The sequence below is a fragment of the Enhydra lutris genome, unplaced genomic scaffold (genome assembly GCF_002288905.1).
Source record: "Enhydra lutris kenyoni isolate GAN:26980312 unplaced genomic scaffold, ASM228890v2 scaffoldscaffold14, whole genome shotgun sequence".
Taxonomy (NCBI): Eukaryota; Metazoa; Chordata; class Mammalia; order Carnivora; family Mustelidae; genus Enhydra; species Enhydra lutris.
Window position 1 is genome coordinate 20,182,120 of NW_019154098.1, and position 24,435 is coordinate 20,206,554.

The 24,435-nt window shown below is 43.7% G+C and overlaps 1 protein-coding gene across 2 annotated transcripts in view; it reads right to left on the reverse strand.

Annotated features, from left to right (window-relative positions):
• Window positions 1–24,435, reverse strand: part of LOC111146641 (DEP domain containing MTOR interacting protein) — a 128,268-nt gene that overhangs the window by 14,726 nt on the left and 89,107 nt on the right. For both annotated transcript variants that reach the window (XM_022502276.1, XM_022502275.1), the window contains 3 exons: window positions 22,688–22,822; window positions 17,960–18,030; window positions 15,946–16,050 (listed from right to left, as the gene is read on the reverse strand). In XM_022502276.1, the coding sequence (XP_022357984.1) occupies window positions 15,946–16,050; window positions 17,960–18,030; window positions 22,688–22,822 (311 nt within the window). The remainder of the gene's footprint in view (window positions 1–15,945; window positions 16,051–17,959; window positions 18,031–22,687; window positions 22,823–24,435) is intronic.

Genomic DNA, 24,435 nt, shown 5'->3' on the forward strand with positions numbered 1-24,435 from the left:
AGACTGGGAGATTCTTATCCCGGGATCCACAAATAAATTTTAGATAATCCGTGAACAACATTAAACTGTGTGCAAATGTATGTCTCTCTCTCTCTCTCTCTCACACACACACACACACACACACACGCAGACACACCCAACTTTTTTGTTTGTTTGTTTTTCTGGGAAGAGGGTCCATAGCTGTCACTGAACTCTCAAAGAGGCATATGACCCCAAGATAATATTAAGAATCAGCAGAATCTTCTAGCTCTAAGCTTCTGATTATTGATAGAGAAAATAATACCTTCCATTGTTGTTGGTAATTCAACAGACATTTATATGATGTTGAATTTCAAACACATTTCATTTATAAAGATATTCAATGAAAATCCTGGACAAGAGCCAAGAATAAAAGGAGAACCGACAAGCATTAATCACATAACCACAATGGCTTTCGTCCCCTCCCAGAAATCAAACTAGGCTGAAGGTGGTATCAGGTCACAAAAGACCCAGAAGACTTGCACTGGCCTAGAGAGGTCCTGGGGCCAGACCACCCTCGGGGGTCTGCCAGCCCGGAGGTTCTGCACATCCTGCCCTCTAATTCCACCGTGGGACTGGTGGAAGGAATATGGATTTGCATGGGGGCTGGAGGACAGATGGGGCAGAAAGTAAAGTCTTAGCTCAGAGAGAGACGTCTCTACAGTATGGGACTCAGCCAGCAGAACAAGCACTTGTCAGTGTCCGACAAAACACAGAAGAAGGAAAAACCAGATATTAAAGCCCAGGGTGGAACAAGGCGTCTGGTGACGTTCAGTCCAGACTTTGCTTAAGGCTCTCCACAAGCACATTGTCGGGACCCATACTTGCTATCAGGAGACACCAGGATGCATGCTTCTGGGCTTCCAGCCAGCAGAACACTTTCATTCAGAAGCCCAGTTCAATGCTGGGGATCATACTAACATCTTAAAGATCCACAGATTTGGGCTGCTCGGACCTTTGGGACACAGAAAGTTGAGAGAAGGCTATGTTTTTTCTAGTTCCCAAAACTCCACCCTTTCACTTTAAACAGCTCAGTGATTTGGATTTCTCATTTTGCAAGAATGCCATCCATCAGTGTCATGGAACCGGAGGACACAGCTGTACAATAAGAACCACTGCAGAGGGGCCCCAAATGCAGTATTACGCTTCTGGCCCAGGATCCTCTAAAGCCCTGTGTTATTAAGGGTATTTCTGGCTTCTATCTTCTCTTGATATAAGCCGTTCCACACATAAACAATAATGATTCCAAAGCATATGATCTAGACCCAGGCATATCTGAATTCCCATGTAGGCAAAATTCTTAAACCTCCAAACCTCATTATTTTCCCCAGCTGTAGAAAGGAAGACAATACTCTGTCCCAGGACAGAGGTGATTGTAAATGAAAGCCCAGAGATAATGCACCTAGCATAGTGCCTAGCATGTAATGTTACTCAACAAATACTGTTTTAAATTATCATAGGGCTGTTTTCACTTGTTCTCCACGAAATCTACTGAAAGGGTGGGACATGTGCTCCCAGATGGAAAATCTATCTTCTTTTGCAAATATGTTCAGTGCTGTCTGCCTCTGTATCTGACTGAAATGATGTATTGTCTAGACATCACCTGACATTCTCAAATTCTTTTAAAAAATAAAGATGAAAAAAAAAAATAAAGATGAGGATGGACTCTGTACCAGCAAGGTGCTGGGGATTTTCAGATAAATTATCTTGTTGTTGCATATTATATTATACATTGTATATATATATATACATATATATATATATATATACACCATATACATATTCTATTATATAGTACATATTATATTGTCCATCTACCTAAGACTATAATGATGGGGCCTTAGGAATCAACTTCCAAGGATTTATTTAATACCTTAGAAATAGTAAGTCTTGAATAAATGGAAACCAATTGACTGGGATTTCTAAAAAAATTTCTGAGCACCTGTTAAGGGTCACGTGGTGTGGCAAGGGCTAGAATGAAATCCCACTGGCTACCTGCCATATTAACAAGCCTTTCTATTCTAGTAAAGCAGAGACAGTGTCTGGATCAGAGTTTCCACCATCGCTGGCCACAGAAATTAACTTGTTGACTCAATAAACATTTATTGGAAATGTAGTAGAAGAATTAGATGTTATCCCTGCATTCATAGAGCATGTATCCTAGAGGAGGGTTAGAAAAAGACAAATAGGGGCGCCTGGGTGGCTCAGTGGGTTAAAGCCTCTGCCTTCGGCTCAGGTCATGATCTCAGGGTCCTGGGATCGAGCCCCGCATCGGACTCTCTGCTCAGCAGGGAGTCTGCTTCCCTTCCTCTCTCTCTCTGCCTGCCTCTCTGCCTACTTGCGATCTCTGTCTGTCAAATAAATGAATAAAATCTTTTTTTAAAAAATGGGAGAACTCCCTAAGTTCTCCTTTAAGAAAAAGACAAATACTTATCTGTGGAGGGAATAAGCAGGGAAGGAAGAAAGAGAAAAACGAGGGGCTCAGCAGATACCGCAGAATTTAGCCACCCTACTTCGGCCCAACCTCTCTTTCTCTTGCCCTATAAAAGGTGAAGAATGAAATATTGAAAACCTCAGCAACCCCAGAAATGACCACGCAACACAATTCCAGCCAATGAGATATGGGTGTGAAAACGCTACGAAGACGTTCCATCCCCACTGAAGAGGAGGAGACCTGTAAGGGGAGGTGTAAAAAATAAGGAAGGATCCCATGACAAGCTGCGAAGAGAATCCTAAGAGGAAGGAGTGGCAAGTGCAAAAGGCCCATGGAGAGAAAACAATCACTGGTTTGAGGATCTACAAGGTGATGATGGAGGGGAGCAAGGATGAGAGTGGCTAGGAGGTAAGATTTGAAAGATAGGTGGGGGTAGGTTCATGTGGGACTATATAGGCCATGGTAAGGTTTTTAGATTTCATGCTAAAAGCAACATGGACACAATGAAGGATCTCAAGCAAGAGAGTGGCAGAACTAGATTTCCTTTCCTTGCAACATGGGAGACAGACGATAAGGTTACAAAATCACGTGTAAGGAGACCAATTAGGGCCACAGTAGTCCTGGTGAGAGAGGACAGGGTTTTGGAGGGGGGGAAATGAAGACAAACAGATGCATTCGAGATACATTTTGGAAGTGTCTTGCATTGGAGGAAGAAGAGAAAAACAAGCAGGACTTCTAGGTTTCTGGGCCAAGCAGTTGGGTGGAGGGTCATGATATGGCCTGGGATGGAAGAGGCTGGAGGAGGAGGAGGAGGAATGTGCAAAACAAAGCATTCAATCAACTCAACATCCATAATTCCTGCTTCAGTGATCCGACCCTCTGCCAAACGGATGTTTTCCCATCTTGTTCTCCATCATTTTACTTTCTCTCACAGGCTCTCCCTTGATAACCACAAGCTATAACTATAAGATCAACAACATTTCATTTCAACTGGCAGAATAAGAGCAGTGGGTTGAATTAAGAGACTCTGATGCTGAAGGCAACGTGCAGACTCAGCCCCTGACTTCAGAGCTCCTCCTGGGATTCTGAAAATGAATGAAATGTGCAAACCTACAGAAATTTGTATCCGAGACTCCAAGTCTTGCATCTGGTAATATGCCTACTAAATATATACATCACAGTGCATAACTAAATATGTGTGTGAATTACTAATATCTCCCTTGTCGCTAGACCAGAAGCTCCACGAGGGCAGGGACCTCGCTGGCTTTACTTACCACTGGATCCCCACAGGGCACCGTAGGCAGTAGGTACTCAGTCAATATTGCTTGAAGGATGTTTGTACAGTTTTTTATGGTCAGTGACAGAAACTACAAGTTGTCCCCTAATATCCATTGTCTTTTCCCTCTTTATTTTATTTTTATTTTTATTTTTTTTTAAAGATTTTATTTATTTATTTGACAGACAGAGATCACAAGTAGGCAGAGAGGCAGGCAGAGAGAGAGAGGAGGAAGCAGGCTCCCTGCGGAGCAGAGAGCCAGATGTGGGACTCGATCCCAGGACCCTGACATCATGACCTGAGCGGAAGGCAGAGGCTTTAACCCACTGAGCCACCCAGGTGCCCTTTTCCCTCTTTATTAATAGAACCTCCATTTTTTCTTGGATACATGGCAACTGTGTTAGGGCTGCCATAACAAATACCAAGAACAGAGTGGCTTAAAACAACAGAAATTCATTGTCTCATGGTTCTGGAGTCTAGAAGTAGGAGATTAAGGTATCATCAGCAAAGCCACGCTCTCTCTGATGGCTCCAGGGGAGATCCTTGCTTACATCTTCCAGCTTCAGCTTGTCGCTGGCAATCCCTGGCTTATAGATGTACCATCCAGTTCCACGGACATCTTCTCCTTGTGTGTCTTCTGTCTGCCTTTCTAATGTGAGTATCAGTCTATATTTCTAATTTTTTCCTTTTTATAAGGACACCAATCATGGACTAGGGCCCACCCTAATGACTTCATCATAACTTGATTACTTCTGTCAAGATTCTATTTGCCGAAGGTCACCTTCTCGGGTACTGGAGATTAGAACTTCTACGTGTCTTTTTTTGGGGGGGGGGGTATACAATTCAACCCATAATAGTCACTCAGAATAAACAACATTTCCCAGATTTCCTTGTATCTAAGTGTGGCCATGTGTGGTTATATTCTGACCAATGGGATGTAAACAGAAGCAGTGTTTCTAGGAAGAATCTTTAAAGGAATAAAAGTGCCCTTCTCCTTCCCTTTGTCTTTTATGGATGGCTGGAATGCAAACCTCATGGTTCCAGCAGCCATCCTAGACCTTCAAGTGACCTTGGCAATGGAAACTGAGCAAGTGAATAAACAAAATAGGAATCAGAGACCACAGAGACACATCTCAGCCTTGGACTGACTTCTTTCCAGCTTGTACATGACAAAAAATACTGGTCTTAACCACTGTTTGGAAGGATCTTATGCCACTCATAAAATAGTGACACCTAATAGTCGCTGATCTACAGCCCCAAACTGTGAAATCTTCTGTAAGTCACACATCAGTGGAGACAGTAAACAGTATTGTACTTATCTTTACTCTTCCAGATACTTGGGCTGGTCATGGATAAATTCAGGAGCATGGCTGCGGAAGGAGATGTCCAGCCTTGGTTGGGGTCATTTTTGATTTCTTCCAGGTATAGGTGAGTCTTGGGGGTAGGGGTCACTGACTTTATACCTGGAGGCAGTCTTAGGGTTATCTGCCCTTGAGGAATCCTTTAGAAGGTTGACAGGATTTGGCCTCACATAACTATTCAGGTGTGACACAGAAAAATAGGGTGACCACCTAATCTACTGAGGTCTGAGGGATGTCAAGGTTTTCACTTCTCAGTATTTGCCTTTCCTCCTGTCCTCAGGGATCCAGCACAAAGAAAACTGGCATTAGAAACCACAGTAGATCGGTGTAGGAATGGCTCAGGATTATACCAAGACATTTCTAAAACTTGACATGTCCTTGTTTTTGTAAAAGATGACTTTTGCAACAGTTGTGCATAAAAGCATTTATTTTCAACTCAATACTGAACAAGGTTTGCAGCAAGGAAAACAAACTCACTGCTAGACGTACAGGAATCGGTGGGGCTGGGACTTGACGTAATGCCAGTAACTGCTGATTCTACGATGCACAGCTCTGAAATCGGGTTCCATCTTACAATCAATGCATCTTACATGTGATGAGACATAGGAGACGATCCTTACTGAAGGTCTACTCCATGACAGCTCTGGGCTTGATACTTCATGCATGTTTTATCTGTCCTCACACTTATGCCATGAAGCAATGATCATTGCCATTTTTTAACCATATCTTAATTATTTTTATTAACATATAATGTATGATTTGCCCCAGGGGTACAGGTCTGTGAATCATCAGGCTTACACATTTCACAGCACGGATCATTGCCATTTTAACATGAAAAATGGAGGTTTGGCATTTCTAAGAAAGTGATCAAATTACAATGGCACGATGCCACATGGCAGGGACCTCTGATTATCTAGACCAGGCTCCCCACGATACCCCACTTCAGCTACTGAAGAGTCTGCTACTCTGTATTACATGTTTGTAAATATAAATTTATTTAAGCAAAGATGAGCCAGCAGACTCAGAATACCACAATAATTGGAATAAGCAATTTAATACTGGCACCTACACACATTTGTTGAGGGTTTATGATGGCCAACTATGGTCCTAGGATACATTTCATTTCATTTGACTTGTGAGTGACTATTTTAAGTGTCACTGTAAAAATGAAGAACTTGAGGCTGAGATTAGAGTTTAAGCCATTATCCTGGGTCCTTTACAAGTGGTGAAGGTGGGATTTAAACACCTGCTGTATGACACCCAAGCCTGACTCTTCATCCTATGACCCAGCACTGGGCACACTACCTGGAGACTTGAGCCTTTGGGAACATGGGATGGGCCACAAGATAAGGAATGAGGAGGATGGGTCGGATGAAAAGAAGGAGCATGACCAACCAAGATAAGTCAGATATGGTTCTGGGAGATTCTGAAAGTGGGGGAACTAGAGGTGCTTGTAATAGGCTCACTAGATGAAGCCATTGAGAAAGAACCTGTGTCCTTCTCAGCATGGCGGCAGCTTTCTAGAAGAGCACAGGAGGAGAAACATTTGGGAAATGAGAGAAGCAGGCAGGATTTGTGGTCACAAGGCAAAGGGAAACACAGACTGTTAGGGCCAGAGCTGAGGGAACTAGAAGGATCACCAGGCCCAAAGTAATCATCAGCTTATGCTATAAGCCTGATTCCATTGGATGCCTCTTAGAGATGCCCGCGTATTCACACTGTGGGGAAGGGGGCAGGACAGCATGCCTCCCTCACCAACCCTGTGAGGAAGACTCCACATCTTTCCTCATTTACAAGATGAGAAAAAGGCCCAGAGAAATGAAATAATTTGCTAAACATCACAGAGACATGAGGTGTGCAGCCAGGAATCTATCTGACTCTAAAAACCTGAACTAATTTCTGGTGACAGAAATCATAACAGTGAGGCATGAGGGAACTTTCTGGAATGCTGGAAATGGTCTTTGTTCTGAAGGTTGTTACGCAAGTGCGTACATTTAACAAGGTTTATCAAACTATACACTTAAAAGCTATATATTTGGTTACATGACCATTGCAATTCAATTTAACACAATTTTATAAAGCACCTGAGCTTCCTTGCCTAACTCACGCATTCTCATTAGGTGTGACTTAGCCACCAAAGGTGAAAAACTGCCCCAAAAGGGAGTGTGAAAAAATCTTCCTCTTTTTATGTACAAAGCATATACACGTGTACACACAAACGTACACATACACGCATAGTGTACATAAACAGGAATACAGTGCATCTGTGTTATCCAAACTTCATGGGAGGGATGAAAAATGTCTTAAAAAGGCTCCTTCGGGAAAGCTAATAATAAGTAAGTTGAGAAACACTCTATCTTATCTCGTTGCTACCTCTCCTTCCAAAATTCTCTTCATAGTATAGTCTAGCCATGGCTTCCATTCTTGTCTTATGAGGAACCATGATCCTTTTCTGGGTTTCTTCTATATGGAATAAACCCTTTGTGTGTATGTTTGTGTGCATGCATGTGTGTGTATAACACACATGTACACAGAACGCACACACACACACACACACACACACACACACACAACATGCACAGACACACTCAGGTTTAGTTGACTTCTCTCCGCTCTGTAGATCTCAGCTCAAGCATTTTTCCTGAGGGAAGTGTTCCCTGTCATTCTTCCCACCACTCTACAAAAATGAGAAACTCCAGTCCTTTTCTTCATAGTTCTCATCAGTTTATAATTATATATTTAAGAGTGGAATTACTTGGTTAAGTCTCTCTTCTCTAGACTGAAAATCCCATGAACGCCTGACATAGTGTCTGGTGCGTGGTAGGTGGCTAATACCAACTTAACAAAGAACTGTGCCGAGTTGCCCTGTCTTCTGGAAGGCTGTCAGAGGAGGACATGAAGATCACCCTCTGTTAAGGAAGGGCACAGAGCAGCTAAGGGGTCTGAGCTGAGGCCCTGAGAAGTGGCCTCTTGTGCAGGCAGGGACCACCCGCAAAATGGTCTTTTCTCCCCCAACGCTAGTCATGCCTAATGATGAGCAAAGGGACACTAACCCTACTGCTTTCCGTCAACTAAGGGACAAGATGGCTAGAGGCATAGCATGCTGCATAAGACATCACCTTTTATTCCCACGCATGAATTTCCTGAACTCAACTGAAAAAGAACTACCTTTAACACAGTTAACAGAAAGCATTTTTTTTTCATCTGTGTTGACCATGATCCCACAATTTGCTACTTGAATGCCCAAACTGTCTTGGCTAAATTAATTAGGAACTTTGGATGGTTTGCCCAACCTGGCCTCTCTTGGTTCATAAGGAAAAGTCCATGAGAGATCTAGGTTTGTTGCTATGAGGAAGAAAGTCCAAAAAGCAGGATTTTTACTTTTTTTCCTTCCATATAAGGAAATAGGAATTTCTGAAAGTGTAAAAAAAGAACACAATGACCATGCATACCTTACTCTGAGTCAGATAGCTCTGTTTCTATATAAACATGCAAAGAAACAAACAAAGAGAAAAGAGGCCCCATAAGTCCACATCCATCAATTCATCACAGCAGGAAACACGAGAAGAAGCCAGGAGTCTTGAAATCCCTCCTGACTGTTGGCACGGGTTGCATAAAAACTTGAATACTGTTTCTCACAGATTTAATTATCCCCACCAGAAAAAAAGAAACTTTCCAGAAAAGAGCAAGGATAGCTTTTGTGTCTTATTTGTAAATACAGCTCAAATTTCTTCACAGTGTGAAGGCTGAATGGTTTACCCTGATAGGTGATTAAACTAACACGAACGAATATTCTGCCTCTTTCACTTGGGTGACCCAGTAAGATCTAGAGCTGACCCAAGTGAGAGGTTGGTGCCAAGAATAAAAATTATTTATTTGATCTTCAAGCCAACACAGGAGAACACGTGACTGCCCTAATAATTCATTTGAATTAAATATAAATTCTTCCCACAGGAGACATCAAAGTTCATGCATCCATGAGTAATTTGCAATAGTTTAAGGTTTTATTGGGATATATAATCTATTTAACTCTGCCTCGTGGGTTTGCATTTTATGAAATAATGCAGTAGGAAACATTAGTAGGGCTTTGGGCAGTGAGACCAGGCTTGAATCTAGTTCTGACATTCACAGACGGGGTGAGTTGGGGAAAGAGATTCACTGGGTCTCAGTTTTCCCATTCATGATGTCAGAAGAACGCTTCCCTTCCACTTTCAAAAGTTGGAAGAAAAATAAAAGAGAGAATGCATATGACATGTGTGGGGACGCAATACAGGTGTTCAATGGGTGAACTTTTCAGCCTTTCTATGGAAGTACAGATTCATTGGATCATTCAAAAATTGTTTCCAGCACTTACTAAACACTAGGAATTGTGCTAAGTACTGGGAACATAGTAGTTAAGACAGACAAGGTCCCTACATTTATGGAGCTACTAGAGACAGATAGATAATAAACATGTAAGTACTATTATCAGATTCTGATAAATACTATGCCTTCAAAACCTAAGACAGAGTAATAATGGTAAAGAGTGACTGGAGAGAGACAGGGAGACTATCCCAGGGTTTTTACGGAAGCTCCTCTGAAAGACTGACCTTTAATCTGAGACTTTGATGACAATAGTAGAGCCTGTCATCCAGCCTTAGGCAGGAAAACTTGGTACTTGGAAGGGACACCCGCAAGGCCAATGGAGTCTTATATAAGCAAAACAGGGTAAAAGTAATGTTATTTTCAGCAGGGTCCAGATCATGGACACTGCAGTCCACGGGAAGGCGTCTGGACCTTATTCTCATTGTAATGGGGAGCCATTAGAGGATTTTAAGTGCCAGAATCACTTGATTAGATTTATTTGTGGGCAGATGAAGATACAAGCATGATGTGTTTGTGAAATGTAAAAATTCTCCCCTGTCTACAGTGGAGAACAGCCACTAGAGAATCATGTAAAATAAAGTTATGATAGACAACGTGGTCCGGAAATGGGTTTCGACTTGATGTGATTTAAAAAAAAAAAAAAAAAAGGATGTCATTCAAGGTTGTGATGTGAAGTCATGTTTAAGTGATGGCCATTCGATTGTGGCCTGCAGTCTTGTGGAAGACACTTTAATTCCTTTCAAAGTAGAAGAAAAGAAGGAAGAAATAGAATTATTCCTCCTGGAACCGTTTCTTTCTCTAGGATTTTAGTATTCAGATGCTGGTATTAAATGGCCTTAGGTACAGAAAGGGCCTAGTATGGTGCGGGGTCAGGCACACAGAATATACTCCATAAATTAGAGATCCTTCTCTTCTTTCCCCTTCCCCCCTTTGCCTTACAAGAAACCACAGCCTACTGCTCTGGAATTCCTAAAAGGTGAATGAAGAGTTGCCAAAGAGAAAATGTAGCAAACAACCTCTTCTAGTTGAAAATGTACTCAATGCTGGGGGAGCCTGGGTGGCTTCGCCGGTTAAGCGTCTGCCTTCTGCTCAGGTCATGATCGGGAGTTCTGGGATCGAGCCCTGCGTCGGGCTCCCTGCACAGTGGGGAGTCTGCTTCTCCCTCTCTGTCTGCCCTTCTGCCTCCTCGTGCACTCTCTGGGTCAAATAAATAAATAAAATCTTCTAAAAAAATGCACTGAATGCTGAACGGTTGACTAAGCTTTTGATGATTCCCATATTTCATGCTACACTGTGGAGTTGTAATGCCCAGTGACTTTAAAGTTTCCATTTTTTAAGCAAAAGAACCATCAGAAGGAAAACAGCTCCAAAGGCAAAGATGCTAGATCAAGTGCGAATTTTAATGACTCCTACGGCTGTTTTTCAAGGCACGGGAATGAGGAGAGGAGTTGTATGAAACAGAACAGCAAACATCTTAGAAAAGATGCAACTAATTGTTCTCTCTCTCTTTTTTTTTTTAAGAGCGTCTTGATTCAGACAAAACTAAAAATAAGGTTACAGTCTGGGGCCTCTTGTAACATCCGTTTCCTTTTAGGTCTCTGGGAGCAAACATTTTCCTACAGCATGGAGATCAAGTCATCAGAAGGGAAGGAGAGAAACCAGACTAAAGACACACTTGACAAACAAGCTTGAGATCATATAGAAATCGAATAATTGACCGAAACGTCTAAAATTCCATTGCATTTACAGCGGAGGTCAGGCTGCAACTTTCCCTGCTCTACACGTCTGTAGGCTCCCGGCCCTGCCTCTCGTTCATTCTCAACTGGGCTGCCCCACTTTGCAGTCCAGTTGTCTGACCCAGCCCCGTCTGCCTCAGTCAGCGGTGTAGACGGGGAGGCCTGAGAGCTATGGGGCCACGGGGCTATGTGGCCCAGGCACAAAGATCTCAGATGTCTGTACTCCAATCTAGAATTGCGGCAGACCTTATCACTCTCCTGAAGGATACCTGTTCTCTGAAGTTCTTCCAGACATTCTAGAGAAGTAAATTTTAATACAAACATGAAGGTCTCCTCGCATGATGGATTAAGGATGCCGTTTAAACCGGGCAAGGAGCTCTCCTTTGGGTCTGGGAAGGCCTAGAAGCGTTAACAGGGGCAAATGGCCCTCAGTTTCTTCAGTCTGGGGTCTGTCCTGTCCACATGCTGGTGGCCCACACCTTAAAACTTTCAGATCCCCACAGAAAGTTGACATAAGAGAGAGAAATGGTACCCATGAGAAACTTAGCTACAAAATGATCTCTGTTTTGGCAAGTCAAGTAGCGAAATTCAGCAGCCGTGGTCACAAAGGCTCAGGCGCAAGGCTCTGTCCACGTCAGAAAGCTGGAGAAAACCAGGACCGTGACTTGAGGGGTGAGGCTGGCATTCCACGGAGACAGTGACCCTGAACACAGAGCGAGGCACTTTATACTATCCTGGGTCAGCTCCTGCCAGTCAGAGGTGCTAAACGAGGCTTCTGGCCAGAGCTTTGGATCATTCCTACCGCCCAGACCAAGCAGGTCAATCATTACGCAGGTCAGCAGGTAAGCTCCCGTGGGTGGGCTGGTGTCCCATCCTCCTACCCTTCCAGGGCTCAGCACAACCAGACACACCACCCTGCAGTTCTCCTGAACAAGGGTAAAGGGCAACAGCAATATGACAGGTCAGTGGAAACAAGCCTTTGGGACTGGATTATAGGAACGGATTTTTATGTAAGTGAAGTTATTCGAGGGCAAGTAAATATGGTAAAATAGGAAATAGCTCAATGCTTTCTTCGAGAAAAACAATGTGCTAAGTAATTAAAATGAATATACACAGTTAAATTATATGGATATGGAAGGGCATGGTTATTCTCTGTCTTTTTCATTCAACCAGCAATACAATTCAAAAACATATCTCTATATAGTCATCTCAATACACAGTTTGACCAAAAGCAGTTTCTTTGAACATTTGTTTTTGTTTTTGTTTTTATTTTTGTTTTTAAGAGAGATAGTGAGAGCAGGGGGAGGAGGCAGAGAGAGAGTGAGAGACAGAATCTTAAGCAAGCTCCATGCTCAGCGCAGAGCCCAACGTGGGGCTCAGTCTCAGGACCTGAGCTGAAATTAAGAGTCAGATGTGTAACTGATTGAGTCACCCAGGTGCCCCCTCTTTGAACAGTTTTAATGCTATAGCTTAACAATCCTAAGATTTCATTTGAGTGTTTCTATTAAATGATAAAACATTGTGTTAGACAATTTAAACAAGTTTTTTGCCTGCTGGACTTACCAGAATTTTTAATACGCCAGCGTGCTTTGTGAATTTCCGAAAGGGCACTAAAGTGCACAGCAGTTTGAAATAATTTTAATTTCAAATTTTGAAATAAATTTAATTACAGGGGTCCCTGGGCAGCTCAGTCAGTTAAGTGTCCAACTCGATTTCAGCTCAGGTCATGATCTCAGGGTTGAGAGATGGAACCTTTGCACTGGGCATCGAGCCTGCTTAAAATTCTCTCTCTCTCCCTCTGCCCCCACTCCCCACGGCTTGTGGGCATGTATGCACACCCTCTCTCTCTTTTAATTAATTAATTAACTAATTAATTTTGATCACAGAACCTCAGGTCAGTATATTTTGCTGGACCAGAGAGCTATATAATACAACTTTGGAAATGCTGCTCTAAAAAATCCTGCATTGTTCTAAAAACATATGAAAACCATTGTACACCCCTGGAGAAACTAAGACTATAAACCATATGAAATAGTAGCTTATGATGTTGGAAAAAAGACTATCAGGTTACCCACTTATCGGAGTATATACACTAGGGACCTAATGAATGGACCGATCAAGAATGCCTAGAACAGTAATTGATGTTAATCAATAAAGACAGACTACAATCAATTACATGGCCGAGCACAACAAGGTCTTCAACTGCAGCGTAAGTCCATCACTTTCCCCAAAGCAAACATGCTTTAGGTCAAACCCCTATGTGAGTGAGGACATGCTTAGCACTGAAGCATTCTGCCAAAAATAATTTCTACTAGGTGCTTTACTATGGAAATAAAATATAAAACTCTTCCCTGGGCCAAGAGTTCCATTAGAAAATGACAAATTCAGCCTCGGCACAGATACAAATGCTCGCCCTTTCTGCTCCCGGCCAACTTTCCTGCTCCGAGTTTCTTTGGTGCTGTGCCCGCTGCGGATGGAGGAGGGAGGAAGGGCCTGTCACACAGATGGACTTGGCCAACAAGGCTTCTGCAACTCAGCCAGAGCACAGCACCTGGTGAGCCCACGCTTCCCTGCGTGAATGATGGTGTTCAGATCAGGGCATAGAGTCAACCCCTAATCCTACAGCACTGATTACCCAGACCAGCAGTAATCTGTGGTCTGTGTACCCTTGAGCTGGTCTCTGCTGCCCAGATTTCTTTTCCAGTGGGCACATCAGTGGAGGGTAAGTGCTGGACATCAGAGCTGTGAAGACCCAAGCCATGCCTATCACTTGACTGGTTTACTGGTCCAGGAAAAGGACTGACAATGGGAGACGATGAGAGTGCTGAAGAAATGAGCAGAGGAATGATCTGTAGCTTTCAAGCCTTCTGCATCCTCCCACAGGCCCAGATAATCAAGATATAAATATCCTCTGAGAAATGTTTTACAGATGACAGAAGAAAACTGGGGTAGGTAAAGGTGTTTTCTTTTTTTTTTTTTAAGATTTTATTTATTTGAGAGAGAGGGAGAGGGAGGATGAGGGAGAGGAAAAGAGAATCTGAAGCAGACACCGCACTGACCATAGAGCCCGACGTGAGGCTTGATCCCACAACCACAAGATCATGACCTGAGCTGAAACCAAGGGTCAGGTGCTTAACTGACCTAGCCATCCAGGCAGCCCAGGTAAAGGTGTTTTGAAATAGAAAACCAATGCTCTCAACAACTTCTTATATGATATTTCTGTGTAAATAAAAACAATGTGCCAGATGGTGACTACCCTTACCCAGGTGAGCCCCAAGTCATCTATAGAATTGTCAAATCAGTATGCTGTCCAGCTGGAACTAATATAACATTGTACTTAATTATACTCCAATTTAAAAAGCTTAAAGAAACCAAGATATATATATATATACACACACACACACACACACACACACACACACACACACCACATATATCCTTACATATAGATGTATGTGTGTATATGTATATACATAATATAAGAAGTCGGAAGATAGAAATTAAAATGTGAACAGGATATGCTTTACTGTATGTCAATCACACCCCAATAAAGTTAATGTAGGGGGGCCTGGGTGGCTCAGTAGGTTAAAGTCTCTGGCTTTGGCTCAGGTAATGATCCCAGGGTCCTGGGATGGAGCCCCTCATTGGGCTCTCTGCTCAGCAGGGAGCCTGCTTCCCCTTTTCTCTCTGCCTGCCTCTCTGACTACTTGTGATCTCTGTCTGTCAAATAAATAAATAAAATCTTAAAAAAAAAAGTTAATGTAAATAGTGGTTACATCTGAGTTACGAAAGATACAAGCAATTATCATTTTCTTCTGCTGGTATTTTCTACATTTTCTTCTTTTGTATTTTCTAGACTTTCTTGACTTTATATGCATTACTTTAGTACCATAAAATATCAAAAGTTATTTCAAAAATCTTCCACAATTCATTCAATTTGTTTGATGTTTGTGTCATTCTCTGCACCTTATAAAGAGTTTCCACATTTTTAACAGCAGAAGGAAATATATTACTTGAGAAAGGATAAAGCGGGTTCTGAGGTAGTTACAGGACTTGTTCAATGTCAAAGATCTAGAAATTAGCAGAACCAAAATGGGAATCCCAGATCTCCTCTTCCAAATCCCATGACTTCTGTTTTCTTCTGCTCACTGCTTGCTGCCTCCTATGGTCTAAGCATGTTCCAATGACTGCATAAACGCCCCCAAAGTATACTTCGTATAGAACCAAAGCAGTAGAATTATCATATAAGACCTGAGCAAAAAGTGGGGCACCTGGGTGGCTCAGTCGGTTAAGCATCTGCCTTCGGCTCAGGTCATGATCCCAGAGTCCTGGGATCAAGCCCTGCACTGAGTTCCTTGCTCAGTGGGGAGCCTGCTTCTCCCTCTCCCTCTACCTGCCTCTCCCCCTGCTTGTACTCTCCCTCTCTGGGTCAAATAAATAAATAAAAATCTTAAAAAAAAAAAAGACTTGAGCAAAAAAGCTACTATTTTTTGTTCAAACTCAGTACTGGTGGAGGGGAGAGATGAGACTAACCAAGCAAAGGCCGGAAACCAATGAGGCCCCATCAGAGTGACAGGAAACCTTTTCCTCCTGGTGGCCACATCATATATTCTTGGCTTCACTTCAACCCTCTTCAGAAAGGGTAAAGGAAACTTGACCAAAATGGGACCAAACCACTCAGGGAGGGAACGTACAGATGGAAACAAACAATGAAACGAGGCTAAAGGTGTTCAGACATTGCCCAGTTGGAGGTACCTTCATTCCCGCTGCTGCTGCTGGGCCACTGGGGTCCACGGCCTGGATGTGGCATGGCTTACTTCCTCGTACCACAAAGCCCCAACCCACGGCATCACCGACAATCTGGAGAGGAAAACCACAATGAGCAATCGGCAGATGGTCTCTAGCAATTTGCCTGTCCTTCCAAGAGAAAGAAAACCAGCCCAGGATTAAGGCGCATGTCCTGATATCTCTCTCCTCTGTTCTATCTGAACCTTGTGGGAGAACATGACACTTTGCTTCTATCCTAAACACAGGCATATCAATGTAGAAAGGGGGGTCAAGAAAATACCTTTTTGGCAGAAAGAAGCTTCCTCTGTGAGGTGTACTCATCAGTACATAACCAGCAGATCGCCTCTTTCTTAGGCTGCTATGCCATTTAATATCAGACTCCAATGGAAAATTTAGAAGATTGTGAAAACACGGTTGAAATTTCTCTCTAGACCCAAGTTCTGTTCCAAATTTATTCTTTTTCCCCTGGATCCAATGATACTCTCCTGGTGATCTTGCTATATCCGTGAAGTCCAAAGGAACAATTTAAATTACCAACGGTGCGGAATATGAAGAGTTTCGACTTTTTTGAAACACAATTTGTCTACCAAGAAAAGTAAGTGAATAAGTACTTAAAGTTCACAATTTACAAGGAGGGGCTGTTCCAAAAGTGTTTGAAACTAGAGGATGCCTTTTCCTATAGAATCATTATACTTGGCAGTTACATTCCCTGGGCAACTCCCAGACATGTCTCTAATACATACCCCAACTAAAATGCAGAAGACACACATTCACAATTACTAGCAATGAGGGCATTTACATTTAAAACCAAAGAGAAATACTTACAAATATCATCAACTGTTTCTCGTATGCTTGAGACTGATGCAAGGCAGGAAAGCAAGTGCAATTTTGGTGAACATTCTCAAAAAAAAAATTTAGGCCTTCCATTGGCTTTAGGTTTTGCTGGTTATTAGTTCCTTATACCTAATTCACTTCCAAAACATAGTTTATCTTTTACAGACATATTTCCAATGCATTTTTTCATATTGATGGGTTAGGACTGACCCCATCTTTATTTTAACTCCTCGGTGCCCAGAATGTGAGGCAGGCCTTGACAAATATTTGAGAAAGAGAGAGAGAGTGCAAGCACAAGCATGAGCAGGGGGAGAGGCAGAGGGAGAGAAAAAGGGAGAAGCAGACTCTCTGCTGAGCAGAGAACCTGATGTGGGGTTTGGTTCCAGGCCCCTGGGATCATGAGCTGAACTGAAGGCAGACTCTTAACGAACTGAGCCATCCAGGTGTCCCCCAAAGTTAGAAGACTGAAGGAAGAGTAGAAGTGCCTTCAAGGGCATGTCCACATGGTTTTGTGCAGAGACTGAGAGAAAGAGGCGGAGAATGGAGAGTGTGTGAGGTTCTGTCAAGCAAAGCACTTTGATTCTGTTTAAAGAAAGCCAGTGGGGCTGGTAGTTCTAGAAGGAAGCCTGGAGGACCTCCAAGAAGGGGCAGGTGGCCAGGAGGGGCTCACAGGTACGCAGTGCTCCAAAATCCAGGGCTTGTATAACTTAAGACACGCTCAGCATTGTCAAAAGCACCATTACTTGTGGTAGAACAGATTATCCCATAGTTTTCTTTTCTCCCCTAAAGACTCCTCTAATGTCTTAAATGAATTTTGGGATTAACTGTAACACAGAAGGAATTATTGGCATTATTTGCACTGCCATTTGCCTTAAAGTCTGTAATTATATCAGACTAAGTATATAGTGGAAACCTTTTCTTAAGGGCACATCAAAAGGAGTTTAAAATGCTGTATTAATCATAAATCATGTCAAGTCCCAATGCATTTTAGTGCCCAAGGGTCAAGAAAATCTACTCTCATAATAATGCCAAAACAAAAGGGAAATTAGAAGGTTTTCAATTCTGTCCCTAAGCTACACACTGATTCACTGACATGTTGACACGGCACAGAGAGAAAGCACGAGAAAAACCCAAATGAGGAGCCTACCGTGAATGTCTTCCTTGCATACGGAGCCCCGGGAGTCAGGAGTTCCTCCGAAGTTACGGGTCTCTTCAACACTGTAAGACAGACACAAGGTCAAGGTGAAAACCCTTCTGGTCGTTTGTTCGTTCATGTAGCGGATATTTACTGAATGCCTCATATGTGACCGTCCACAAACAAGCATGGCAAGGATCCCCACCTTACAGTGTATCTTTCTAGCCAAACAGAGACAGAAAACATGAGCAGGACGATTAACCCTAAGCCCAACTTAGAGACTTCTGGAAAGAAGAAATGGCACAGGAGTGCATTGATATTTTTCTATCAAGAAAAAGTTTTCTAGTGCTCATGCTTCTTTCTTTTGAATCCTGACACGTATTCAACAGGAAAAGGTGAAGAGAGAGACTTGACTCCAGTAGTCCCATAGCCATGTTTCAAGAGCTACCCACCCCCCCAACAACATACGGCACACATCTCATTCACTCATGGAAGCTTTACTTATTTCTTGATCAATATCCTGGACTACATGGACACACTCACTGCCTCTTGCCCTGAGGAATGATGTTAGAGGAATGTTAAGCATATTCAGTGTGTGCTAGGCTCTATGCTAGGTGCTTCAAATATATTATCTCATTTAGTAATCACAAAAGCTATCTAGCTAGGTTCCACATTATCCCTATTTTATTAGTGAGACACCAGAGGTTTAGAAAAGTTAAATAGCTCTGTCCAGGATCTCAGCCCTCATGGGTAGCAGAATCAAGATTCAAACTCGGGCACTGGATACCAAGGCCCAGCAGCCACTGCAACATGGGTCCTCCCATGCTCTCTTTATTCATGAACAGAATGATGGGCTAAAAAACTCCAGAAGGCAGTGGTAAGTTGTCCTCCTAAGACGTCTGTTCTTATCAGCTCGCTGCTGTTGCCCAGCAAGATGGCAAAGCCAGCAGCCAATCCCTGACTTGCAGGCGGCCTGAAATTCTGCCAATACCGTAGTCCCTCCTTATCTGTGGGGGACACATTCCAAGACCCCCCAGTGGGTGCTGGAAGGCACGGATAGGACTGAGCCCTAGAGATACTACATTTTTTCCTATGTGTACATATTCATGATCAAGTTTATTGTAGAAATGAGTCACAGTAAGAGATTAACACCAACACTAACAATAAAATAAAACAATTAGAACAATACGCTGTAATGAATGTCTCCATCCATCCTGGGCTCACTAAGAACTTGAGAGGGGACTGCTATGGACATCCAGAGAAGCCAGCAAATGGGGACCCAGGGAGCCTCCTTACCTAGTTAGAGATCATGACCTTGGGTATCCTAAAGAAACATGAGGGCCCAAGGCCAAGCCCTTAACCTGGCAAAGTGCCAGCCTTCAGTTCCCTTGGCTGGCAGCATTCAGAGGTCAGGGGCCAGTCCTGGAACAAGGGTACAGCAGAAAAAGATAAGGCAGCACAGGGCAAGACCTCGATGACCCACCAGGAAGCCTGACCCTTACAGACCCTCTCTCTGTCAAAGGCAATGAAGTGCTTCTCGTTGAGATGACAGGTGGCTGGGATGACTGGTTGCTTTTATAAAGCTCATAAAAGAGAACATGAATTTACATTCTCCCCAAAAGAGGAAGCAGGTCGAATATCAAAGAAAAGAACCTCTCAGATGAACAGGAGATAAGAGAAGAGGTCCACGGTTGAGAACTCAGACTTTTTAATTTCCTATCAGACAAGTCCCCCCTCTCCTCTCCAAAACCACTTCTGGGTGTATGAATTTGGATATAGGAAGCACACTGTACTGTAATATTTATTATTACTGTAATATTACCATGACATTACTATATTATTATTGTAATATTACTGTCCACTTCTTTAATATACATAATCTTTCTTTTTATTGAGCTATAATTGGCATCTAAAACTATATTAGTCTCAGGTTACAGCATAATGGTTCAGTATATGTATATATTTTTGGCAAACCATCACCACAATAAGTCCAGCTAACACCTATGAACTCACATAGTTACAACCTTTTGTTTTCTTGTGATAACCTTTAAGATTTATTTTCTTAGCAACTCTGAAATGGACAAGACAGTAGTACGAACTATAGGGGTCATGCTGTATATTACACCCCAGGACTTACTTATTTTCTAATGGGAAATTTGTACTGTTTGCCCATCTTCACCCGTTCCTCTGGCAATGACCAATCTGTTCCCTGGATATGTGAGTTTGGGTGTGTTTTTTTTTCCCATTTTCATTCCGCATATAAGTGAGACCACATATTTGTTATGTCGCATAAGGTTCTCAAAATCTACCCATGTTGTTGCAAATGGAAGGATTTCCTTTTTTTTTTTTTTTTTTTAATGACTGAACGATATGCGGTTGTGTCATATCCCTCATCTTCTTCATCCATTCGTCTAGCCATCGACCCTTGGGTCATTTCCATGTCTTGGCTATTGTAAATAAGGCTGTGATGAACGTGGACATGTAGATAACCTTTCAACCTTCTGTTTTCCTACCTTTGGATAAATACCCAGCAGCAGAATTGCTGGATTATATGATGGTTCTCTGTTAGTTTCCTGAGGACCCCTCATACTACTTCCCACGGTGGCTGCGCCCATTGACACTCCCACCAACAGGGCACGAGGGTGCCCTTTTCTCCACATCCTCGCCAACACTTGTTATTTCTTGTCTTTTTGACAACAGCCATTCTAACAGGTGTGAGATCACAGCTCGCCATGGTTTTAAATCACACTGTACTGTGATATTTGACCACCATACTAATAAAATAAAATAAATTATAAATTAAAACATTTTAATACACTTGCCCTTTCTTCTGTTGAAAAATATAGAAATCTTGAAGCCCATGGAATTATCCTTTAGCTTTCTCTTTTTGTGTCCTTTGGAAGTTATTTGCTCATTATAAGAACACCAATCACGGGAATATCTGGTAGCTCTTTTTTTGTTTATTTGTTTGTTTGTTTGTTTGTTTTGGCTGGCTTAGGGCATTAATACACAGTACTAAAAAAAAAAATACATCCAGATGTAAATATAATGAAATTTTGAATGCCTTACTGTGAAGCCCTGCTTATCTGCTTGAGAAAAAAAAAAAATCACACATGAGCTCACTGCACCCTGGGAACCCTCCCAAGAGTGAGGGAGAAGCGTGTCAGAATATGGGTAAGATGTAGGATTTATGAAGCATAGTTAAGACAATTGAGACAACCACAATGGAGACCCAAAAAAGGCAACCTGACCTTTCTTTGTTGCCTCCTTATCAGCATACTTTCCCCTTTGAGCCAAGGGGGGAGGAGAAAGAGGAAACAGGGCAAACCCACCCAGGAAAGGTGGATGTGTAGTTCATTTAAGTAATTAACACTTCGCTCTGACTCTACCATTGTATGCAAATGCAAGCAAGAAAAAAAATGGCTTTAGCCTCGATGACCCTTTTCCGAAACTGAACTCTACTGCTTCTAACTCTAGGTTACACCTCTCAGATTTCCATCTAGGCTTCAAAAAGTCTATTTCTAAGAATGCAGTTCTCCTTTCTCATTCTACCTTATCAGCAGTGCTCGTTCATTGGAAAACACATGGGGGCTCAATGATTTTCTAGCCAGAGTCAGTGTGGAAGCCAGTTTCTTCATTCATTATGATTTTCCTCTTCCAGCTAACCCTCCAGAAGGTAGCAAAAAAATGTTAGATTAGGTAAAATACCCATTTGCCTAGATAACATCCTTACATAACAGTTTCTCCTAAAGCCCTTTGATCAATATTTATTTGTCCTTACTAACATGTGTATTCTCTCCCCCCTCCCAGAGAGATGATGGGTTCACTGAGGGAAGGGGTCATGATCTTTCGTCTTTATATCCCCAAATGTGGTGATGAGAGAACAACATGAGCCAAAGGAACAAATTCCCTTCCCTGAAGGTGATATACTGGACAGGGCGTGGAAAAAAAGGGAGTTGAGGGTGTTTTCAAGGCAGTGATTATTGGCATGATGGACCATGCAATCTAACTCTGGCAGAGCGGTGGGTAAGGGGCAGTGCGACGCTGGCTGTATCTGGGAGTTACAGGAACCTGCGGGCTGAAGAACTGACAGGGTCAAGGAAGAAATGTTTTTAAGCACGAGCTCATCACCCATCTTTGTGCCTAGACTTTTCTTTCTGGAACGTAAAGGCCATGGAGTTCGATGAGTAGGATCATAAACGCAAGGCACCAGGAGTCATTTTCAGAGAGCGCAGGGTTTGCACAGATCCGTGCCTCTTCTTTGGGGACTCCTGGGACCCAAAAGATCTTTGCATCTGCTCAAACCCTCTTAGGAGTGTGGGGCTTCTCCCAGACGCCGGGACTGCGGGTATCTTCCACTGTCTTCCCAACCGCCCCTGGAAAGAGCTGCCTTGCCCAAAGTCCTGCCCTCCTCCCCAAGGGCAGCTGACATCGAATGAATGCTCAAAAACGAGGGTTGACAGGCCTGGCCGTGTCACCCCAAGCTGGGACAACTCTGAAGGGCCACCCAGACTCCAGAGCTCCCCCTGGAGTCAGTGGGGCAGCCTGACCCTCCCTCTGCCCAAACCTCCATGTTTCCCTTCCGTTCGAGGGGATGCTGGCACCAGATTCCCACGCACGAGTGTCCCCACCACCCCGTCTGAGAATCTGCTGCCCCGGGGCGGGGGCGGGGGGGGGGACCCGCCTGCACACCCATCCCCCACCCCAGCCAGAAACCGGGGCTGCCTTTCGGCCACTCACCGGACTTGGGGTTGCAGAGCACCGGGGGGCTGCTGCTCAGGGTGGGGCTGCTGCTGAAGTAGCCGCTGCTCCCACAGCTGCTCATGCTACTCCTCCGCACGGCAGACACGATCTTGATCTCCTTGCTGGGGCTGACTGTGCGGGCGGGAAACACAGCGGGTCACGGGGGGCGCTCGCCTCCTCTCCCCAGCCCGCCGGAGCTTGCCGCCGCCACACACCGCCAGGCCAGGCCAGCCCACCAGGAAAAGGCACCCTGGCCTTGGAGTCAGAAAAGCAAGAATTTGGGCACCTGGCGCGGGGGGGGGGGCTCCGTCGGTTAAGCGGGGGCCTTCGGCTCGGGTTCTGATCCCAGGGTGCTGGGATCGTGTCCAGCCTTGGGCTCCCTGCTCAGCGGGGAGCCTGCTTCTCCCTCTGTCCCTCCCCACTGCTTGTGAGCTCGCTCTCTCTCTTAAATAAATAAATAATCTAAAAAAGGAAAAGAAAAAAAAATAAATAAAAAAAATAAAAAAGGAAAAGAAAGAAAGAAAGACAGACAAGAATTTCAACTGCAGCCTGACACTCGTTTCAGTTCTTGGAGCCTCTACCTCCCCAGCTGTGAAGTGGGAATAATGCGGTCCCACGGATCGGTAGGAAGAGCGGATTACATGATGAATGGGAATGTACTCAGGCACCTAAAATGTTATTTCAAGAATGAGGGAGCCTGTGCTGAGCAGTCCTGGAAGGATGTAAATTACCTCCCGGCTTGACACTTAACGGATTAACGGTAATAATAAAGCCTCCTGATTTACTATGAAGTCACTAATCACCCAGAGCCATGGAAGAGGGAGATTAAAACACAAGACCACGTATTTAGCTCTGAAAGTGTATGTGGGGTAGCAGTCGGGTCTGGTTCTCTTTGCCACAGAGTGTGTGGCTCTCAACGAGGGAGGGGAGAGAGGAGGGTGTACGGTCAAATGACAGAAGCCACGGAGAGTCCCCGCTTAGTGCCTGGAACATGGGAAAGAAACAAATGCTGGCTTTTGTGGTGACCACGTCCCCTCTGTCCTCCTTTTCATCACTGTCACTTTCAGGTTCTAACTGACCACAAGGCACAGGCAGAGCTTAGCGCTAGAAGAGAACGGGAAGACTTACTCTGCATTGGCAGAAGGCTGCAGCCCAAAGGGGACACACGGCTGGGGTGTGTCTGAGCACAGACTGGGCCCCTGACCGGCTGCTAGTCCTCACTTTCCCTGAGGGGCTCTTGCTCCCTTCTTTCTTCCACCCTAGTTCTGTCTGTGGGGTGAGGGGGGTTGGGGCAGAAGCACTGGAGTTAAGACAGAACTGGCATGAGACCCCAGCTCTGTCCACCCTTTTCTAGCTCTGTAACCTTGGGGAAGCCCCTCTACTGCTCCATGCCTCAGTTTCTCCACCCACAAAATGGGAATAAGAAAAGTCCTTCCTCTGAGGGTACAGTGAGAATTAAAGAGCAAAACTATGCAAGCAAGCTTAGCTCAGTGCCGGGGGCACAGAAAGCTGTCAATATGGCTGCAAGGGTTCTCATTGCCTCCTGCCATAAGTAACCAAGACACACATTTTCACTGTGCCCTGAGTTTCAGGCAAAGCCCAGATCGTGCAAACCTTAGACCAACCAGTTTCTCGGGTCAATCCATGACAAATTTTCAGAGGAGTTGAAGATAGCCATTTAAGCACTTCTGCTTCTTCCGAAGAAGGGCACCCCAAGTTAACCCTTTCCGGATGAGCGGGGTTAT